Here is a 22734-nt window from a genome sequence, read left to right as displayed (position 1 = left end):
TACCATGGAATACCTCAAGGATGTCAGTTTAACATTTAGATCTAGTATTTTTGTGTTGGTGCATTAACAAATGTCATTCTTATTTTTTCTATTACAGTTTCTTAAAATGTCGACTTTCCATCTCTCATAAATTCAATTTTTATGATGATGATTATTTTCTAAAGAACTGAGATAATTGTGGGGGTGGGAAAGAGAGAAAAGTGAAATATTCTAAAATTCCCCTCACTATGCCTTTCTTTCTAACCTTGATACATGCCGTATTTTTCATTTTAATATGCTGTTTTTGATCACCATTGGATATTAGCATGATTTTCCATTCAAGGTTTTTTACTCTGAAGTGTTCCAGGTAGGCTCTGGCATATGAATCATATATCTAAAAAGGAAACTCAGAAAAGTATGTGTGCATGCTAGGGGGCTCATTTGTCTTTGGCAAAGACATTGCTGCTTCTGTTTCCTTAATTATCAAACAGATGGTGCCCACTGCCATTGACTAGCTGCCCAACTTGTTCTCCACGTGATAGTATAGTTCTGGACATCTGATGGAGAGTTGTATCATCATAGCTCCTCGTATCCATTTATATCATAAATTAATATTAATACCTGCCTCTAAGGAGAGCAGGCTGTTTCCCGTAAAGCTAAGTTTAAGACTTCAGCCATCTTCTCCCCCCTACCTCTATGAATTAATTTTACCTCAAGTATCTCCTTTGGCTTTTCTTTATATTACTTCATCTCTACACACAAAATACAGTGGCATATTGAACCAATTATCCAAATACTCCAGGCTAACACACTTTAACCTGGAATGTCAAGATAATTAAGACAAAATTGGATTATTAATATTAGTGAAGGCAAATGACATCTAAGGTAGCCATATTCAACATGAACAAGAGTGGACGATCATATTCTTATGTTCTAAATGTAAAAAGGAACTAGCTCCCAAAACTGATGGATTTTAAAGGCCCACTGGGTGGATATTGAATGATTTTTCATAATCTGCCTAAAAAGTTAGTTTTAAATTTTTTCTTTAGTTTCTCAAAGACTAAATTCCTACAGTATATGAAGCATGCATCCTGTAAACATTCATAACGAGGGTCCTGATTTTTTCTCACAAGCATTCTTTATGGTAGACATACTATTTCACAACCATAGTGAGTCTTCTCAGAGCTCTCCTGCTGTTAACCTACCTGGCCTCACTTCTCCCTTGAGATTTCTTTTAATTCCTTTTAGGCTTCTTAATTTGGTAAACCTTCTTGAGGCTGGGGTCACTTAATCTCCATGTATTTACCACCCACCATCAACAGCTGTTGCCTAATACTCCTACCCTGGATTTTTCAAACAACAATTTGGAAAAAACAAACTAACAAAAAACCCCGCCCCCAACTCTTATTTCCCAATTTAATGCTGTTATGGGGTGCCTGGGTGGCTCAATGGGTTAAGCCTCCGACTTTGGCTCAGGTCATGCTCTCATGGTTCATGGGTTCAAGCCCCACATTGGGCTCTGTGCTGACAGCTCAGAGCCTGGAGCCTGCTTCAGATTCTGTCTCCCTGTCTCTATGTCTCTCCCCTGCCCACGTTCTGTCTCTCTCTCTCTCTCTCTCTCAAGAATAAATAAACATCAGAAAAAATTGAAAAATAATAATGCTGGTACTGTCTTGGTAACTTTTTGAGATTTTCCATCATTTGGAATAATAGGAAAGGCTTGGGTTCTGTTTAAAACAGACCTTCCAGCAGGAGCAGCCAGAGCATTACAATGCCACCTGAAATTGGTTTGCTGTTGTAACTGACTTGAGAACTAAGCATCTTTGAATCACTGACAGTAGATGTGGCTTGTCATCAGGAGGTAGCATGTTAGTTTCCACTGCCTGACAAGTAGGCAAGGACAATCCTTTTTTCCTAACGTCCTAGGAAGCTCGGCCTGAGGGCCAGCCGCAGAAACCCGCAACCCCTGGCTTCAGTAAGCTGGGCGGTGGTAGACCAGCCTCAGCAACCCTTTCTCCAACGTGCTCAAGTGCGTGCGGGACCCGCTCAGGAGAATGCCGCAAAGCGCTGAAAGCAGCGCCTCCTCCGGGGGAGGAGGCGGGAACTCGGCTGGGAAAGCTTTCCTAGGGAGTTGCCTTAAAGAAAGCAGCAAGCAAGCTGAGTCGCTGATCACTCCAGTTGCCCGCTTTTTTAATACAGTTTTAACCAGTCGTCTAAACTCGTTTCTCTTTTGCAAAACTGCAAATCACCACCTACATCGCACCAAAAAGAAGGGGAGAAAAAAAAAGAAGTAAATCTCGTTCTCCCTTCTCACCCTCCCTTCCTCTCACCCTCCCTTCCTCTCCAGCTCGCTCGCTCTCCCTCCCTCCCTTCTTGCCGCTGCCGCTAGCCTCTCGGACTGTGTCTCTTTCCGACGGGACTTAGCAACTTCTTGGTTATTTCTCAGCCCCCTTTCCATTTTTTTTGCCACCCTTTGCCATGGACTGGACCGACAGACGCAGGGGAGGCTTTGCTTTCTGTCCCGGGGAATGGCGGTTCGCTTCCTGGGGCCGTGCCGGGGAGGATCGGCCGAGGAGAAAGAAAGAGTGATAGAGAAAGAGCTGCAGGAAGGAAGAAAAGGGGCACCTCCAGACGCCGCGGGCCCGGCGCGCTGCCGCGCAACGCCGAGCGCCGCACGAGATGGCCCCGAGCTCGCCCCGCGCCTCCGGCTCCTCCAGCGGCTGCAGCCCCCGTGCGCGGGGCGCGTGGGGCAATTTTTAAAATCCTGAAGTAGGAAGAGACCCCGGAGGATAGAAATCGGGGGTGGGGGTGGAGCACAATTTTTAAGAGTTTTCCAAAGAGAGAAAAGGAGGAAGTCTGATCGTTTGTGTCTGTGCTAGCTTTTAACTTGAAGGCGTCTCTTTGGAGCATCCAGGATTCCCCAGGAGTTTACTGGGAAGCTGAAACTTGTAGTGGGGCTCGGGGGCCCGGGGAGAAGGAAGGATTCCGAGGGTGGGATTAGGGAGAGGGTGCGTGCGTGCATGTGTGTGTGTCGGGGTGGGGGCGTCGGGGGGACCTTGGGGATTTCGTGAGGAGGGCACACAATGGCAGTGCCCCGCGAGGCCGCCCGAGTCCGAGACAAGCCAGGCCACGGTGGGGTGCATCCAGCCCCCGCCGCGGGCCGGGACTACCCCGCTCGCCCCGGCGCCGCACCGCCGCGGGACTCCGGCAGCCGCGGCTGCTGGAGAGACCTGGTGCTGCAGCCGCTCCGGCGCTCCCGGAAACTTTCCTCAGCGCTGTGCGCCGGCTCCCTGTCCTTTCTGCTGGCCCTGCTGGTGAGGCTGGTGCGCGGGGAGATCGGCCGGGACCCGGAGCAGAGTAAGGAGGTGGCGGCTGCGGCGGCGGAGGAAGCGGCCCTGGGAGCAGAAGGGGGCGTCTTCCCCGGGCTTCGGGGAGGTGCTCCCGGGGGCGGCGCGCCGCTCAGCCCCTGGCTGCAGCCCTCGGCGCTGCTCTTCAGTCTCCTGTGTGCCTTCTTCTGGATGGGCTTGTACCTCCTGCGCGCCGGGGTGCGCCTGCCTCTGGCCGTCTCACTGCTGGCAGCCTGCTGCGGGGGGGAAGCGCTCGTCCAGATTGGGCTGGGCGTCGGGGAGGATCATTTACTCTCGCTCCCGGCCGCGGGGGTGGTGCTCAGCTGCTTGGCCGCCGCGACATGGCTGGTGCTGAGGCTGAGGCTGGGCGTACTCATGATCGCCTTGACTAGCGCGGTCAGGACCGTGTCCCTCATTTCCTTAGAGAGGTTCAAGGTCGCCTGGAGACCTTACCTGGCGTACTTGGCCGGCGTGCTGGGGCTCCTCCTGGCCAGGTACGTGGAGCAAATCTTGCCGCAGCCCGCGGGGGCGGCTCCGAGGGAGCATTTCGGGTCCCAGCTGATTGCTGGGACCAGGGAAGATAACCCAGTATTTAAGAGGAGGAGGCGGTCCAGTTCCGTGGTGTCCGCCGAGATGTCCGGCTGCAGCAGCAAGTCTCATCGGAGGACCTCCCTGCCCTGCATACCGAGGGAACAGGTAAGCGCTGGCAAGCTCTTCTCGCTCGCCTCTCGCCTCTCGGGAAGACTCGAAACGCTTGGGATTCGCCCCAAAGTGGAGGGAATCCCAGAACTGGGTACTAAAGCAAAGATAGCCTAGAAAAGAGCTCTAACTTCAGACCTAGTAGGAAACTAGACAGGTATTCTCCTCGTCTCCCACAGTATTTTACAACCTGAACAACAGAAACAATAATAAGTAACAAAACTAGGTGGCGTTTGCAGGGTCTTCCACAGCTGGGTCAACTTTTTAGATGTGCTACACCTGGCGTTTGACTTCCCTCCACTTAAGTACTCTCGTAGCTTTACTAATGTAGCAGAAATCTTCCAATGCAGCTTTTTAGCACTGGGTGATTTTTCAACACGTGGATCTTACTAGATTTTTAAAATACTTTTGATAAAGTTTCATCCAAAGTGACAAATGTTTATGGAAGTCAGTAAAAGCAAAGAATGCTTGAAGGTGAGGTGTTGATACACGCTTTTTGGCTTTGCGGTAAGTTTTCCTTGAAGAGGCTGCATCTGGTGGTGCCCAGTTTGTTTTTAAATGTAACTTGGGGACATAGTTATTTATGTGCTAATGTGTTTTGTATCCTAATGATAAACTTCTATTTGGGGAACAATATGTCTGAACTGCGGAATTTGTCAAAGTCTTGAACTGAGCTCTTAGTGTCAACTAAAAGGAAACATTTCTCTTGAGTGCGCGCTTAAGTGGATGTTTAGAAATTCAAATGAATTTATTCAGATTATGCAGGAAATATTAATTCAGGAGAATAATTCTAAGATTGCTGGTGGTATAAATCTCTCAAAAAGAAAGAAGAGAATTATGAATGAAGGTGTCCTGGGGTGGGGGGGGGGGAAAGGTTAGTGAATTTTGGAGATGAATCTCCTTATCATTAAGGGATTTGAGACCATGGAATATAGTTGCTATAAAGGCATAAAAGAACAAATCCCAATTTTAAATACAAATTGTTTCTGAAAAGGTATACATAAGTGTTTGCTTCTCTATTCCAAACAGATAATGACACTTAAGGGGGTGGGGGTTGTAGAGAGCTTATTATGTACACAGCAAGTGGAAATTTACACTTTTCCCATTTAAATTTATGCCTACCTATGGTCTTTTTAGGACAACTTTAGTGAGTGGGAGAATGTCCTAATATATAGTAAGCTTTTCTTTTTAGGTTATTCTGTGTAGAATCATGTAGATTCTAAGACCTAGCAGTCACCATATGGTGTGGTGGCTAGTTTGTTTTTGAAATGGAGTTGATTACACAGAATGCAGTTGTTTGACAGTATTTGGCAGAATGGATGACAGCATCATAGTCTCTGTGTTTATTTTAAAACAAATGTACTTATTTAGCTTTTTGTTTAGATAAAGCAAATATTTCTTGGGTATAAGCTTACTCTAAGAGTGAAGTTAAAAACAGGCCACTGACTGATACTTAGTTTTGGTAGAAATTTGGAAATCACCAGAATAAAATAAGCCATCTATTTAAAGGTAAACCAATTAGGGGGAAAACACAGTTCAGTTTCTTTTCAAAGTGTCAGGAGAGAATGTTTTTTAAATGAAAACACCGCTAGTTTAATTACAGTTTGAACACTTTTCTTTGACTTGAAGGGGAATGTGATATGATCATTGCAAGATTGAACCATACTTTGTAAGGCAAATCTGTGATTTAATCATAAATAGCTTGACCACAAATTAATATTACTTAACCTCTTACATTTCTGAAATTCCATACAACATTTAGAAGTTAAGGAGCTCCAAGTGGATTTAATGTAAAGGTGTTTAGGTGAGTTAACTAGCAGTGTTAATTATCCTACAGATTTTTCTTGGTTTTCTCTGATTTGAATTGATAAATGGAAAATTCAAATAATGTGCAGACTTATAAGAAAACAACTTAGCATTGCATTTTTAAATGTTTTGCTGATTAATGCTGTTGAAAATGCACATTTATAATCTACTTTGGCCATTTTCTCTGGTTCCTATTTTTTTTTAAGACTGTTTATGAAGAATGTTCTCAAGTGAGAGAGACTAGATCTCTTATGGTTGATGGAAAAACAAGGTTACATTTAGTAGAAATTTAGACCCTTGAAGTTTTAATGAGGGTACTGGTTAGTGTGTGCGTATTACTTAAGACTAGTTTTCATATACGGCTCATTAAAGTTGTTGCTGAGTAGAATTGGGGGTGGGTGGGTGGGAACTAACATGGAATAGTCTCTTACAAGGTAGGGCAATATCTCATACGTTAGCCTAACTGTGTGAAAAGTTCAGGAGCTATATAATAAAAGGCTTATCTGTTTTATCATAAGGAAACAAACTTCTGGTTAAGAGTGCAAAGTGTACACTGTCATCTGCATATTTTATGAAGTCAAGAATCAAAATACTTGTAAAGCACATATATGACCCTGCCCTGAATGCTACCTTTATGAAAGAATGTCTGTTCTCAACTCAAGATGATAAGCAACAAGTGAATTTTAAATGGAGGTGTAAGGACATAAAGCCCAGAAAGGCTGGCAGAGGCCTCTTGAGAAATTACTTGGACCTTGCTCATTGCGAGGTTTAAAGGTGAGAGAATTTCAGCCTTTTCTTCTCTGTATGAATGGTAGTGGCCGCTTGCTTGCGAACTACCTCTTTTCAATGACTCGATTCTAAAAGGTCAAGGAGAATGGATGATAAAAATTCTCGGAAGACAAACCAACTGACAGATATTTTCCTCCCTTTTCCCCCTTCCTTCCTGAACCATGGCTAAGTCTACAGATTGGATACTGCACATGGGATTAGTTTTGCAGTGTGGATGATGAAGATGGCTTTAAGCAAAGGAAGGAGAAATAGGGCTAGTCCTCAGTCACAGAATTAATCTGATACTGGGTCTGTCTGTGAATGCAAGTGGAGGTATCTTGACTCTTCGTAAAGAAAAGTTTGTAATATTTGTGTGGCTTTTAGTTCAGTAGTATACTAGTCCAGTATCCTCAAGACTCAGGCTGATTTTGTAGATCAGTGTGTCAAACTGCACTTTTTTGGTTGGCACATGTGTGTCCATTATGGTATATGTATCTTTTCTAAGTGGGTGTTCGTTCACATTCTAGAGCAGATATGTCTCTCTCAAGTTGTCACTGCACTGTCTAAACACTGGACTATACAGAGATACTTAGAATTTCTTGAATTACTAGATATTTTGTGTGGTTAATGCTATTTTTCAATATAAAATTTTAATTATGAAATTTTTACCATTTGGAAATTGTGTTTGAAGTGGTGTCTCTATTCTCTTTATATGTCAAAGAACACCATTGGCTGGTTATTCCTCTCTAATTACTGTGACCACCTTGCACTTTCAATTTTGAAAGATTCCTAACCAATGCTATTTTATTTTGGTTACATGTCAAGAATTTAGTATTTTTGCCTATGGCTTCACACAAAATACACCCCAGGTATGTGTCTCTCTCTGTTCGTGTTATTTGGACCACTCATTGACAAAATTCTTTAGGATGGATACCGTATCCGTCAGAAATGTACGGCTATATACTTTATATTGTATAATTAAAATTCAAAATGTTCATTTCCCTAAAAACTCTTAAACATCTTTAGCAACAACAGGTTTTTGTAGGAATGTAGTGGAGCCTGGTGGTTGGTTGTCAAAAGTGGAATCAAGTTTTTCATCATTGACGTAAGAAAAAGACATTTTGAAATGAAAAAGTAAGTAGCAACAATAAAACAAAAATATGAGAAATAGGTATGCTTTTTGCTGGTAGACACAGATAGGCCTTGATACACCTTTTATATGGAAAAGTATAACTTCTGTTTATAGTGTGGCTATAAAAATACAGAATTATTTCTTTTGAAAATAGACTATATTGTCCTTTGAGTTCCTAATACATTTAAGTATAATACACTATATTCCTCAAACTGAATAAATTTCAGAAACAATCATAGGTTTTTAATTTTATAACATTTCAGTAGGATAACTCAGCTTATGGTGATACAAAGAACAATACTGATTATTTATGACCTGCTGACAGAATTAAAATTAATTAATCTCAACTTCTGAAAACATTAAAAAAGAAAAACAAAAGACTTTCTTATCCCTTGGGAAAGGTAAAGGAAAATAATTTTGTGTGTTTGTGGGGACAAAATTGTGATTTTTACTTTGTATATACAGATAAATTTAAAGCATACTGAAAAAACGGTTTTAACTGACAGAAATAGTCAGTGAATCTATATAAATTTACAGAGGTTGGAAGGAGTCAAACAGTAATTTTACTCTTTCTGTATTGACTCTAAAGTGTAAAAAGTTAAAACTGTAGAACTGAAAGAAATGCTGTGTATGCTGGGCTGTCATGTTAATTAAATAAACAACCAGAACAGTGACTCTGTGTATGAAATACATTTTGAAAAGCCTGGGCAGGGGTGCAGCAGGCAGGGGTGAGTGACACTGGCATGAAAAAGCATTCATTGTATTTGTAGTGACATTTGTGTGAATTTGTTGTATTCTATTAGGAAATAAAATTCTGAGACTAATCTTTGCACGACTAGTTGAATAAAGGCTTTACTAAATTTAATTTCACTTCTCCTTTAAATTGAATTGAAATGGAATGTTTATGAACCTCAAAATTAGAAAGATTTCTATATGTTTTAAGATTTCAGTTAATATGGTTGGTGCCAGTAACATCCCAATAGAGTCTATGTGGATTAACACAAGTTTTCAATGATGTCTATCGAATGAATGAGTTTATTTTGGATTTAGGATAGGAGTTGTATTTTTCAGGAAACATTATTGTTGTGAGATGTAATCTCATGGATGTAGGAAGGCAATCAATGCAACTGTTGTAGCATGTGGTATCCTAAAGAGATTTTGACATGCAGACACAGTGCCTTTGCATAGGGCAAGTTTCTTTGGCTTTGTGAAATTATGTGTGACCCTACATGTTTGTGGTGAATTGTTTATTTAGTTGGTCTTCTGTCTCCTATCCCATCAAGTCTTCCTCCTCCTCCTCTTCTCTTGTGATATTTATAATTGTATCTTTGAAAAAACCCTCAAGATATGAGATTGAAAACTTAATTTGTGTTTGCTTTCTACATTCATGTTTTTAATGAAGCTCTATTAAATAATTCATAATGAACCTCAGAAGGTTCAGGTATCTTCATATTCTTATATTTAAATTTGCTCAGTTAATATTCAAATGAATATTATTTTTTTGTATGGGAATTTAAATCCTCCTACCAAAAAATTGGTAGTATTTTTTAGAAGGATCTCCTACCTCCCCAATAAGGATTTTAGGGAATTGTCTTAACTTGGATCTAAGAATATAATGCTATTGTCAACATAAAATACACAGCTTACTGTCTGGAAGAAAAATATCTTGAAGATGTTGAATAAATTGTAGTTCAGAGAAAGATCTGTTGGATAAAAATTTTCAAAAATATTAGTCGGCTATATGTGTTCACCATAAATGTATACTACGGTTTTAAAAGAAGATGCTACATTTAGCGAATGTTATCAGTAAAGGTCTTTGGTCAGTGAACCTCTCGAATGTCATATCAGCACATTTTATATATTAGGCCTTGTGCGAAAAGCCATACAAATTATACACAGATATAATATAGTACTTGTCTCTCCAGAGCTTAAAGCCAGTTAGGGTAATGAGAGATCAACATAAGAAAAGGGGAAATCAGTAAAATAGCTAAATGACCTCTTAGATAATAGTTGAAAGAATGCATATAATGGCTGAGCGTATGTTTTACATCTAGATCCAGAACCATTCATCTCTTCTCTGAAATTTTATGCAAAACTTCATCTGTTCATTTTTCTGGGATAAAAGTCTATAGTTTCATAGATTTTCATAACTTCCTCATTACTGGTTAAACATAAATGTTTTTAGAATTCCAGTAATTTTGCATTTTGAAGACAGAATTTATTTGAAATGGAAGTTACATTAGTATACCTTTATAGTACTTCTGAAATAAAGCTATTACAGGATTTAGGAAGTTACACTTCAATATAGTACAATGATTGTTTTCATATCCTGAGGTAGTTTATGGCCTTAAGTAATCTGTAGCAAGGAGATCTCAAAATGCTCAATTCTGTACAGTTTGTAGTTAAGAGACTAAAATCAGTCTGATTTTAGAAGAAACAGGGAAAGTCAGCTAAATGTATGTAGTCAGACTGAGGCAAAATGTTGGTTTTTATCCATTTTTCTCTTGGGCCTGAATATGCTGCTTGGGGAAGAGTAGGAAAGGAGTCAGGCTGGTAAATTTAAGTATCATTTGTGAGTTGCACATGGAAAGAATTCTAAATTCTCATTCAGAATTTGAATAAAACCCATTGAATGGACAAATAACAGAAAACTTGAGCCCTTACAATGAATTTTCTGGTTATCAAAGTACCAGGTAGCCTCCGTAATGTATCATTCAGGACTTTGTCCCATGATTGAATATTAATTGCATTGCAAAGTCTAACTTTGTGGAGTCTTTATCTCATCAAAGAAGAGCATGCTCTGGTGGCTTGACTATTGGTTTTTGTTTTTATTTTAGTTTTTTATATCTATTTAAAAATGTTCAGGATTTCAAAATCCAAGGCAAAAAGTAATCTGCACATCAGTAAAGCATTTCTTTGTTAGCAAAAACAGCTGGTGGTTTTTGTTCACCTAAGTTATTTTGCATGGTTTCCTCAGGAATCCATTAAAATGTAAGTAAATAGGATGTAATATTAGAGGAGGCTGTGAAGAACATTGCCATTTATAAGGTGGAAAGCTAGTTGGGAAAAATCAGCAACTAAACAAGTTCAGCCTGTTTGATTTGATTAGAGCTGTCATTTGTTATCGAGGAATCTGAATGATCATTAAAGACTTTTAAATATAGCTAGTCCTGCTAAAATGGTAATAAAATTACTTAAATGTGTTCATGTTGTCATCCTGAGATAGTAATAAAATTACTATAGTGTACTTTTTTCTCTCATCCTAAGAAAGTTTCATCCTATGAATATAGATATAAAGAGCATATTATGTCTCTTGGTGTATATGTCCACATGGGTACATGTGTGCATGCCTATGTGTGTGATTTTTTTCCTCTGCCAGGAAATTGCTTTGATTGTACCAATTTAGTGGAGAAACAGTGTCACCCAGTGGCTTTGATGAAAACAGTCTTGTAAACATCATAGATAAGCGCTGTCCAATAAAAATCTAACATGAGCCACGTATTTAATTTTATATTTTCGAGCAGCCACATAGAAAAGTAAAAAGAAACAGTGAAATCCACGATAGTCATATTTAAAGTAATCCATTATGTCATATCAACATAAAATCAATATAAAAATATCAGGATATTTTGCATTTTTTGTTGTTGTTGTAAATTTAAATACCTGGTGTATGTTTTACACTTACAACATATCTCAGTTTGGTGTGGCCACATTTCAAGTACTCAAATGATATATGTAACTAATGGCTACCTTTTTGGACAGTGCAGCTGTACTTAAAACAATTTTTTTAAATGTTTATTTATTTTGAGAGTGTGTGAGCAGGAGGGGAGGAGAGAGAGAGAGACGGACAGAGAGAATCTCAAGCAGGCTCTGCACTAGGCTCTACACTGTTAGTGCAGAGCCTGACACAGGGCTTAAATTCACAAAACAGTGAGATCATGACCTGAGCCCAAACTGAGTCAGATGCTTAACCGACTGAGCCATCCAGGTGCCCCTACCTTTTAAACAAATGATATATTTGAATATGCATGTGACCTGTTCAGTTATAATGAATGGCAAGTCTATGTAGATTTAATAATGGCACTTGATATACAATCAAATTTATAAGTGACCTTAGTAACTCTTTCTTGTACCACTAACTGCTACACTAATAGGTGGAAAGTCTGTTTTTCGTCTTTTCTTCATTTCACATTATTGCACATATTTAAAAATATTATTTTAATTGGAGGGGAGTTTCACAGACTTCTTGAATAAGGAGACTTTATGTTTACATGATTTGTAACAGTATTAAAATTGCCAGTTATTTATGATTCTGCCTTTCAGAGTTTGATTTTTAACAGGGATTGCTTGTGTGGACAGTGTGACCATGTGATTAGTCACGTTCATGGTGATTAGTGTATAATTGGGTTATCTAATGTCTCTTTAGAAATGAAAGTGTTTATGTTTATAGTGCAGGTCGTTATCTTGGTAACTTAGGAAACTAAAGTGACAAACCTGCTGGTAATTTTAATGGACGAAAAGTATAACAGTGTCTGTAAAGGTCTGATGACTTCTCACCATTGTTTATGCAAACACTATACAAAACGAAATGGAAATAGTTCTATTTTGTGTATAGAAAGGATTAGAGATTCAGGTAGTATGGAATTTCAAGACTAGGGATTGAGATGAGTTGGCTTTGGAGCTCTGTGTGATTTCAAACTGCAGGGTGAACTCAGAAAAAGGTACAGGTTTTGAAAAAGGTAGTGATTTTTGAATGTCCCCTTCCATCTCCTCTCCCCAAACTCCACAAAGTCATTAACTCTAGGCAATGTTCCAATATTACATTGAGAATGCAGGGAAAATTACTTTTTGTATAAGGCATGTTGCTTTATATACACAGATACATACAATGATTTTTTTTAAGTATGTTTATTTTGTGTATAATGGTTTATATCTGTGTGTGATGCTTGTGGTGACCTTTGATTTATAAATTCCTTTTCTTTGAGCCAGGCCCATTATTTATCTTTGCATTCCAGAATAAAAATAGTGAGATACATAGATTTTTCACGTATCACTTGGGAAATCTAAAATGAACAAAAGGCAGTAGAATCATGATATGCAAAGAAGCACATTTAGCTAAAATGAAATAATGTGAACTCAGGCTCACTCCTGGTGAAGTTGGCTAAATTTAGACTTCTTGAAGTAGCTAGCTGGAGAATAAAGTATCATAATAATCATAACTGTTACTTGAAAGAGTTTGTATTTGAATGTAACTAGTCATTCACCCTGGCTAATTTTTGAAATTGCTTTAAAAAATGCAGAAGTTGGTCGTGTAAAACTTTTTTTGCCAGTCATCTTTTCTGATAAAGTGTGTGTGTGTGTGTATTTCAAAGAAATGCTTTTAATTCGTGTGTTTTTAACCTAGGAGATTCTTCTCCCTCAGAGTATATTTAAAATTTGAGGAATACCTTTCTATCCCCACACCCCACAGTACCCTGTCAGATTATGGAAATAATTTTATGCAAGAAGCTTGTGGTTTTGATTTAATAGGATTTTAATAAAAATATTCCATCTTCTGAAGGAAGTTTAAATAACTGAATATTTATGCTATGTCTATGGCAAGTGTTTGCCTCTGTCCAGGTATAATCCACTTAAATAAAGTTTGAAGTCATTAAAAATGTTCTTTTGGGAATGCTTTATTTTGTGGCAACCCACGTGGAGTCGGCACTCTTACCTAAACGCTAGTTTAAAAATGAAGGAAATAGTTCTTACTTTTAAACTAAGCGTTGCATATGATTCAATTCACAGGTCCACTTAGGCAATGCTCCTCATGAGGCATGGTGATACAAAGCATCCCCTTGTTTGGTAGTTTGTATTTTGGGGTCCTGACCCCTCAACAGACTCTCAAAGTTTGAAAAGCAGAGGACCTGTTGAGTTGCCTAGGCTACCTTCAAACTTTGCTTTCTAGGCTAACGAACTAACGTCAGACTCTGGTCATAACTGTTTCATTGTAAAAGAATCAAACTTCATAGCCTGCTCCAGCCCAGCGCCTTGCTCATTGTGGGTGCCGGCTGGCAGGTGTAATGGATGGAAAAGAAATAAATGACTTTTAATCTGAAATATTTGTCTCCCTAATCTACTGATTGACCTAGTGATTAAACGGATTTAAGTGAATTTCTATGGAAAGTAGAAATAGCCTATCAGCTAGCCCACAAACTTAGATTTTTAACGTATTTGTATTTTTATTACTTAAAAAACTATTCTCTTGCATGTGTCAGATAAGGGGCTGAATTTGCTGTGCTCTTACTGGGAGGAAATCCCACTTTCAGCATGAGTCCTAGATATTTATTTTTAGCTCATTCCGAACTGAAAATAACCAAAGCTACCACCAAGATCCTCACAGTGTAAATGTTAAAACAAGTTTTGAAATTAGGTACATTTTTTTTAGAAAAATAAAAATTGAAGTCTTCTAAGCCTTCTCCATGTTCAACTGATAAATTAATTGACAAAGAATAAGCATTGACTTTATTTGTTCCCATCACTTTTTGCAAAGAGTTGGCAGGTGATCTGAACTGCCGCCCTTGTATACTGTGTTGTACTCTATTTTTGTTAGAGGTTCTTACTGAATAGCTGTATATCTGGAAACGTCTAATGTAAAGTAAATCTCTCTTTTTTTCTTTTAATTGTGCTCAATTACGAAATCTGATTTGGGTCCGTTGTTTCCAGAGATGACTTGTCAATTGTGCTAAATAATCTAGAAACTTGGTGGCATAATTGTAGAGTCCAGATGAGCTGAAAAACCAGAAATGGGCACCATTTTCTTGAGATGGCAAGTTTTAGTTTATCCAATTATTTTGATATATCTAGTTTTTAATAGAACTTGTTAAGATAGAAAGCTTTAAGACCAACAATATTTTGTTGCTGAAGTTTTAATACTTAATAGAGATATTGTCATAGCCTTTCACTGAAATCAGAAATATCTCTTTTCAGCATGGTAGTCAGATTATCATGCCCTTAGATAAACTGGGAGTACAAGTGTAGTGGAAAAAAGGTTACGTTCAACTATATTATATAGTGACAAGTTTCTTTTGCTTTGTGGATGTCAAATGGTCTCATAGGTAGATTTTTTTTTTTTTTTGAAAGGTTGCCATTACTGAAAACTATCAAGAGTTTGAGATTTCTTTAAATATATTATTTTTTAAAAACCTGAATGTTTCTATTTGAAAAAAATAAATTACAAACTAAGAATTTAGTCCTAAATTCGTATTTTGAAATAAGCAAAATATATTTTTGAAAATAAGCCATTTCCAATTTGACATTTTAATACAAAATTTAGAAGCAAAATCTTTTAACTACATTTTGGGACAGGAAGCTAGCTATGTGTCTGTACCATCTTGAATGGTGTCTGTTTTTACTCTTAATGATCTGTTTTTGCTCTGATTGGAATTGTTTTTGCTAGATAAGCAGCACCTAAATTATAGCCCAGTTTTTAAGGCAGTAGCCTCATATTGTCGGCTTCTTTTTATTTCTTTTTGCTTGAATAATAATTGAATCGGCTCTTCTTAACCCTTTTAAAGAATGACACTAGAACTTTTAAATGTCTGGTGGAACTTCTGTAAGGAATTAAGTAGTCCTAAATGAAAAGTGTGAGAATTTGGTAGGAATGTTGGGTACAGATAGAAATGGACACTGATTAAGTTATCTAAAAAAGTGGCGTTGGGAAATGGAAACTGCCTGCAGTAAATGAGTGGAACAAATTAAGGCTGGTATTTGCTTGTGCAGAAAGAAGGCTAGATCAAAATCAAAGGAATAATTCCTCAGCTTAAAAACATATATTTACTGTATAGTCTTTTGGGGTTATAACATTGGTGCACTTAAAATCTAGAACTTTTTGTGATTTGGAAAAAGGGGAAGACCTGAGAGAGTCACTTCTGGACACTGGGCAGGAAGCCCATCCATGTATTGGGTCAGGATCTGTCTTCAGACCAAAAGCACTTAGATTATTTTTCAGAAGTCGTGATGCTACTTGTGAACTTTCCTGACATTATTACTTTCCAAGACATTGATTCATACTCTTTACTTCTTTAGTGCATTTACCACTTTGACTTATAAATGTACTCTTATGGCAATCTTGTGTGACCTTTTTTTTTAATTTTTTTATACCTCTTATGGGCCCAGATTGATTAAAAATGTCAGCAACTAGGGGCTCCTGGCTGGCTCAATCAAAAGAGCATGTGACTCGATCTCGGAGTCATGAGTTCGAACCCCATGTTGGGTGTAGCAGTAGTTCTCAAGTTTTAGTGTGAATAAAAATTAGATGGGAAGCATATTAAAATGAAAATTTCTAGGTCCTATGGTGAGATATCCTGATTTAGTTATGTGTAGAGTGGGGTCTAGAAATATGAGATTTTTAAAATTTAATTTTAGAGAAAGAGTACATGACCGGGAGAGGGGCAGAGGGAGGGAGAGAGAGACTGAATCTCAAGGAGGCTCCATGCTAAGCGTGGAGCCCGACACAGGGCTTGATATCATGACCCTGGGATCATGAGCTGAAATCAAGAGTTGGACACTCAACTGACAGAGCCACCCAGGTACCCCCAGAAGTCTGAAGATTTAAGGTGCACTGTAGGTAGCTCAGTGGAGAAACATGGGGACTACAAACTTCTGTCTACTAAAACTAGACAGAAAGTTCTGACTTCTGCAATCTGATTAAACAAATAGTTAAAAAATGGTTCAGTGTTGTGGGGAAAACTTCTTTATTTATACATGTGTACAGATTATGGTTTATGAACGTATGACATTCATAAAATTTTCACTTTGATTTCCCCATTGAGGATATCTCCAAAAAATTATTTTACCATTCTGCATATCAATTTCTTCTTCTGTAAGATAGGAATAACAATTTTTATACCTATTTCATATGGCTGTTATAAAACTTAAATACAAATAAATTGCTGTACAAATGTTAAGTAGAGTATATGCACTTTGTAATGTGTACAGGTTTCTTCAACTTTCTGAACTTTAATAATCCATATCATAACATAGAAATAATACAGTCTGTTTTCTTAGGTGTGAAGATGAAGTTAGTGGAAATAATGGGCATAGGTTTTTGTCAAACATCACTTCTAGCTGAATAAGAATAGTATCTATTCCTACCCATTAAGGCCAAGTCATTGAAGGTTGTGGGCTTAATATCAGAAAGTATCAACTTACATTTGATTAAAAAAAAAAAAACAAGCTTTTAAGTCTTATAAAAGATTTAAGTTTTCTGGAAGTTAATTAAAATGATATAAGATTATAGTTGCTTATGTACAATCAAAGCTGACCAATGAAGAGGCTGGGGAGTCAGACAGATTAACAGTGGAAAGAGAAAAATCTGACAAAGATGGTGAGAGGTGCTTCTGAGGAAAATGATGCGAGTGAAAAAGGATGAAGGGAGATGTTGAGGAAAATTGATGGAGTCTTTGAACATATTTGAAAAATGGCTGATGATGCTGTTGAGAGTGAGCTTTGCAATCATGTGTCATAGAACCCCATCAGAAACGTGTTTTGTGCTATAGCTGCCATTATAACCCATATTTTGTTTTGAAAGTTTTCTCAGGATTTTTTATTTCATTTTTCATGGTAAAATTCCAGTCTTATCCTTCCTTTTTTTTTTCTTTCATTATTTACCATTATTCTCAAACAAGGGACTTCCTGCTTATAATCTCTGAAAAATAGCAATACAGCATAGGCTCAGAAATGACCTCAGTGGAAGGGGGTAATGGTTTATTTCACCACATAAAAATATTTCTCTAGATGTTCCCTCTTTTTTCTAATTCTCACAGGACTTCAGTACTCAGACCACTTTTCTTCCAGATTTTCCCACTTATTGAATGATCTTTCAGTCTAGTCTGAGGTGGTTATTTTGGTTTGACCTCAGGGGAGCAAGAGTCCTGCATCACTTCACTGTACCACCATTGGCTTCAATTTAGAAATTCTTCCTGTGGTAGTCTTCTTTCCCCCCAACTTGGTCATTGAACATTCTCTGGTTTTTGCTTCTGTCATGTAGAAGGAGATGTCAGACAGGTGACAGGAAAGGGCAGTAGATAAGTAAGCCATGGGAGTCATTGCCAGGCCATTGCTCCAAGCAGAATGGGAAGCCATTGAAGGATTTTTGGTAGAGAAAGAATGTAATCAGGCCTATGTTGAACAGGATCTCTGAGGCTTTTTGTGTTGAGTGAGAATAAGTGTTAAGATGGACGAAGAGAAAAGGCTATTGGAACAATTGGGAATTAGACCAAGAGGTAGTGTTAGTGAGAAATAGATCTTGAAGGCAGTCCACCAAGATTGGTATTGACTGACTGAACTTCTCTTTGAAGGGAGAAGAGTTTCTTTAAGTTTTCTCTTTTATTCAGAGGCCAAATATTAAGGGAATATCTATATCTTCATTTCCTTTAAAAAATCTGATTGGTTCGACTTTATTGCTTTCCAAGTTTATCTTTTGTCTTTGCTTTTCAGAGGATGTACAAATTGTAAACCCCACTTTCAGGAAAACCATCAGATCTCCTTACATTGAAACAAATTACTTAAAAAAAATTTTTTTTAATGTTTATTTTTGAAGGAGAGAGAGATAGAGCGTGAGCAGGGGAGGGGGCAGAGAGAGAGGGAGACACAGAATCCGAAGCAGGCTCCAGGCTATGAGCAGTCAGCACAGACCCCGATGTGGGACTTGAACTCATGAACCATGAGATCATGACCTAAGCTGAAGTCAGACACTCAACCAACTAAGCCACCTAGGTGCCCACGTTGAAACAAATTCTAATCAGATGTCTTATACTCTTCAAATGTCATTAGTTTGTTAGGGTATTATAACATTTGATAAAAGTTGGTTTTGGAATTTTATTCTTACATATGTGTCTTATTATTTTAAAACAAATTTTTAATACATTTAAGTGTCCTCATGCTCTCCCTCTTAAACAGATGTATTTGTAGATGCTTTAACATTTCAGCCTCTAATACAGCAAAAACATTAGACTGTTCAAGGAAAATTCAAGTCTTTCTCTTATTTGTCTTCAAATAGTCTGACAAATCCCATCTTATCTAAAGGCATGTGGCCAGTCCATCCCACACCTTCCTATAGAGGAAAAACTTCTATTTTGTTTTCATATTAAGTCAGACCATTTGTCAACCTACAGAGCACTTCAATGATAGGTGCTATATAAATATTTAAATTCTGATAGCCTGATTGCCCTGCAATTTCTCAGAGTTTGCTAACTCCACACTGTGGTTAATATCTGATTCTGAAACATTTTATGTATTGCTTGAGAGCAACACAAGATAGGAATTTTAAAAAGTGTTAAATGAAGAGTGTTTAATCACATAGGAAAATGTGTTGATGAGTAGAGAGGAAAACTAGGAAACAGAATCAAGGATATGGCAAGCTATCACCTGTAACAACAAAATGCATAACAGAGAGGATAGTTGTCAAAATGTTTGTTGTTTGTATGAGTGCATCATGGGTGATTTTTACTTTTCTATTTTCGGTACTTTTAAAGTTTTTAAACCTGAACACACATTTTATAATCAGAAAAACAATTAAAACATTGTAAAGAAATGTAGTCATTTGACATTGTTCTGCTTGACATGTTCAGAAAGCATTTTTAGGACCACCTGCTCCATAGTTGTTGGACCTATGGGCAAAATTAATAAAATTTTGAAGTAAAATTTTACATTCCTGTCTCTTGACCCAGATGGTTGGATAAGCTTAAATTTCTTAGAAGATCAATGTTTAACTGGTATGTGACCCTCTGAAATGGGTTCCTGAAACTCTAGATTGACATATACACAATTTTTGTGATGTGACCTGGAAATATAGTTTCATGAAAGAAATATACATATGCATTGAAATATGTATACATATTTGGAAATGTATTTCAATTTTTACAAAGGCTCTTGGACCTGTTTAGGTTAAAAGGTGGTAGTAAAACTGTAACTGCATTCCTGTGATATGTTGAGATGAATATGAAAACAAATGATGTTCTACTAAGGAGAGACAATTCTTTTTAAAACGTGCATAAGAGAGTACTGAGCCTACTTCACTGATTCTCAGGCCAGTAAAGTTGCAAAAAAGTCAGGTTCATAATGATTTTCAAAGTAATGGACGTTAAAAAAAATATCTTTGCCTGAAGTCCTTTTAAGTACCAAAGTATTTATTAAATACATAATATAATTTTTCTAATGGTTTATGCATAGTCTAGAAATATAAGCCTTTTTATTTTATAATATTTAAGAAATTTTTATCCATCATTTATATGCAGAAACATGTTATTTTTATGCCTTGCTTTTTCTGCATCTGAGTTATACTGTGTATAATGATTAATTTCAGTTTTACTTGTCAGGATTTTGTTGATTATTCTTTGCATTTCCCATATGAGGCTAAGGAACTTCATATGTTTTCATTTGCTATGGTTTGTTTAAATCGATGAATGGGGGGAAAAGCAGTGTGTGTGTAACATTTTAAAAATTATTTCCACACCTTGGATTATTACCATGCTTTAAGAACTGTAAAGTTATGTAAAACTAAATTTTAAAATATTAAAACAATTTCTGTAACTACCTAAAAACATAAAGACAATGTGTCTACCTATTAAAGAAAAATCTTTGCAGGGGCGCTTGGGTGGCTCATATGATTAAACATCCTACTCTTGTTTTCGGCTCAGGTCTTGATCTCAGGGTCCTGAGTTTGGGCCCGGCATTGGGCTCCACACTGGGTGTGGGCCCACTTAAAAAAAACCTTTGCAGAAATAAATATGATAGAATCAGAGATGGTGTATAAACAAAACAAAAAATTTTTACTCAAGCATTTCATCTTTTTACTATTCTATCCAAAGAGCATAAGTAGATTAGCCTTAGCTGATTGCTGGTTATGTTTAATATGGTTGAGTTAAGGTGACAGAGACTGGTAGGCATTTCTCTGTCAAGTGTATGTGTGTGTGTTAGGGGTGGGGAAAGGGGTGTTGGTTTTGGCACTGAAGTTAGCATTTGGCTAGAATCCAGATCTCAGCCTTGCAGGTCAGAGATGCGCTTTTTCTATAGAACCAGAGGTTATTCATTGCTAAAGTACACTAATAAAATTCTAAGTCATGAATCAGAATGTCAGGTTATTAATTTATATGAGGGAATTTAATTGTGAGGAAGATCAGAATACCAGTACTTACTGGTAAAGTAAGTAAGTTTCTCGTTCGTAGTGGGAAAGTCACCTTTAGCATGGTTAGCTCCTAGATTGAAAATAGGGATCCCTAGCCTGTGGGAATTTTCCTTGGAAAACTTACTGTGTTCATGTTTTTTAAATTTTAGAACCTTTGAGGAGTTCTCAGAACATACCAGAGAGGTGGGATTGTTGGTGAAGGGTTCAGAGTGGACCTCTGTTGCACCCCCTCCCTGAGTAGATAGTAAAGATACAACATTAACAAATGATTGCAGTGCAAAGTGATAAATACTTTGAAATATGGAAAGTTATGAGAACTTGGCACTCCTGAAAGATCAGAGCTAAATTCAATGCTTAAATACTGTCATCTTTTTTTTTAAGTTTGTTTGTTTGTTTGTTTGTTTGTTTGTTTAGAATGAGTGGGGAGGGGCAGAGAGTGAGGGGGACCGGGGATCCAAAGTGCGTTCTGTGCTGACAGCAGAGAGCACAGAGAGCCCAATGCAGGGCTTGAACTCATGGACTGTGAGATTCTGACCTGAGTCCCAGTCTGATTCTTAACAGACTGAGACACCCAGGTGCCCCTCAAATACTATCACCTTCTTAGCATGGATTTGTGGTAAAATTCTGTCTCCCCTTCCTTTCTGACTTCTCTTTTGTATTTGTTTCCCACCTTTTCTTGTGTATATATGGTACAATATAAAGAATGTATCTAACAAAGAAGAAAAGGGGATGCGTGCGTGACTCAGTCAGTTAAGGGTTAAACGTCTGATGCTTCATCTTGGCTCAGGTCTTGATCTCAAGGTTGGTGGGATCAAGCCCCACCCGCTGGCTCTGCCCTGACATTACAGAGCCTGCTTGGGATCCTCTCTCCCTCCCTCTCTCTGTCCCTCCCCTGGTCATGTTCTCTCTCTCTCTCATTCTCTTTCACTCTCTCTCAAAAATAAATAAACTTAAAAAGAAGAAAAATCTCAATGTATCCTTATAGGAATGTTTGTGTTTCCCCTGTGCACATGAGGTTCAGAGGGAAGGACAGAGAAAGGACAAAACATGTTGTGGGACTGGATGTCATGTATGGAGCGACGGTGTATTCTGGAAATGACATGTAGAATGGAGAGGCTAGCCTTTGTGGATGTGGGAGGGGTGGGATGGTGGGAAATGTTTAAGAGTTAAGATAGAGAAGGGTGGGGATAGAGGAACGAATAATGGAGTATTCTAAGATTAGGGTGAGGAATATGAACATTATTTTGTCTGTGCCGAAAGTTACTTAGTTTTTAAATTTTTTTTTAATGTTTATCTTAGAGAGAGAGAGAGACAGAGACAGAGCATGAACAGGGGAGGGGCAGAGAGAGAGGGAGACACAGAGCCTTAAGTGGGCTTCAGGCTTTGCACTGTCAGCACAGAGGCCAACGTGGGGCTGGAACTCAGGAACCCATGAGATCATGACCTGAGCTGACCCCTCAGAGGCTTAACCAACTGAGCCACCCAGGGGCCCCTGACAGTTACTAAGTTTTTTAACCAGAGAGTGATGCCAACAGATGAAACATAGTTTTGATAGCAGTGGATCAAATACTGGACAAACTGACATTTTTGGGAGATGTGTAAGGGACTATTGTAAAAGTCCTGGTTAGAAACCATGGGATTTATTAGAAAAGTTGAGGTTGGAAAGCATAGATGATTCAAGAAAAAACAAAGAGCTGCAATTGGCAAGATTAGTCAGTGATCGGTGGTGGAAGGTGTTAACAAAGTGTCCGGGACAGTCCTTTAGTCTGTGAATCTGGGAAGCTGGAAGTATTGTAATGCCCTTCTTGGAGAGAGAAAGCATCAGAATATCAGCG

At 38.2% G+C, this 22734-nt stretch overlaps 1 protein-coding gene across 2 annotated transcripts in view; it reads left to right on the top strand.

Annotated features, from left to right (window-relative positions):
- Positions 1 to 3058: 3058 nt before the first annotated feature.
- PDE3A (phosphodiesterase 3A) overlaps positions 3059 to 22734 on the top strand; it is a 325528-nt gene continuing 305852 nt past the window's right edge. For both annotated transcript variants that reach the window (XM_058743490.1, XM_058743489.1), the window contains exon 1: positions 3059 to 4022. In XM_058743490.1, coding sequence (XP_058599473.1) covers positions 3063 to 4022 — 960 coding nt within the window. In that variant the 5' untranslated portion in view covers positions 3059 to 3062. The remainder of the gene's footprint in view (positions 4023 to 22734) is intronic.

The sequence above is a fragment of the Neofelis nebulosa genome, chromosome 8 (assembly GCF_028018385.1).
Source record: "Neofelis nebulosa isolate mNeoNeb1 chromosome 8, mNeoNeb1.pri, whole genome shotgun sequence".
Taxonomy (NCBI): Eukaryota; Metazoa; Chordata; class Mammalia; order Carnivora; family Felidae; genus Neofelis; species Neofelis nebulosa.
The sequence above is the reverse complement of the archived record's forward strand: the minus strand, read 5'-3'. Positions and strand labels throughout refer to the sequence as shown.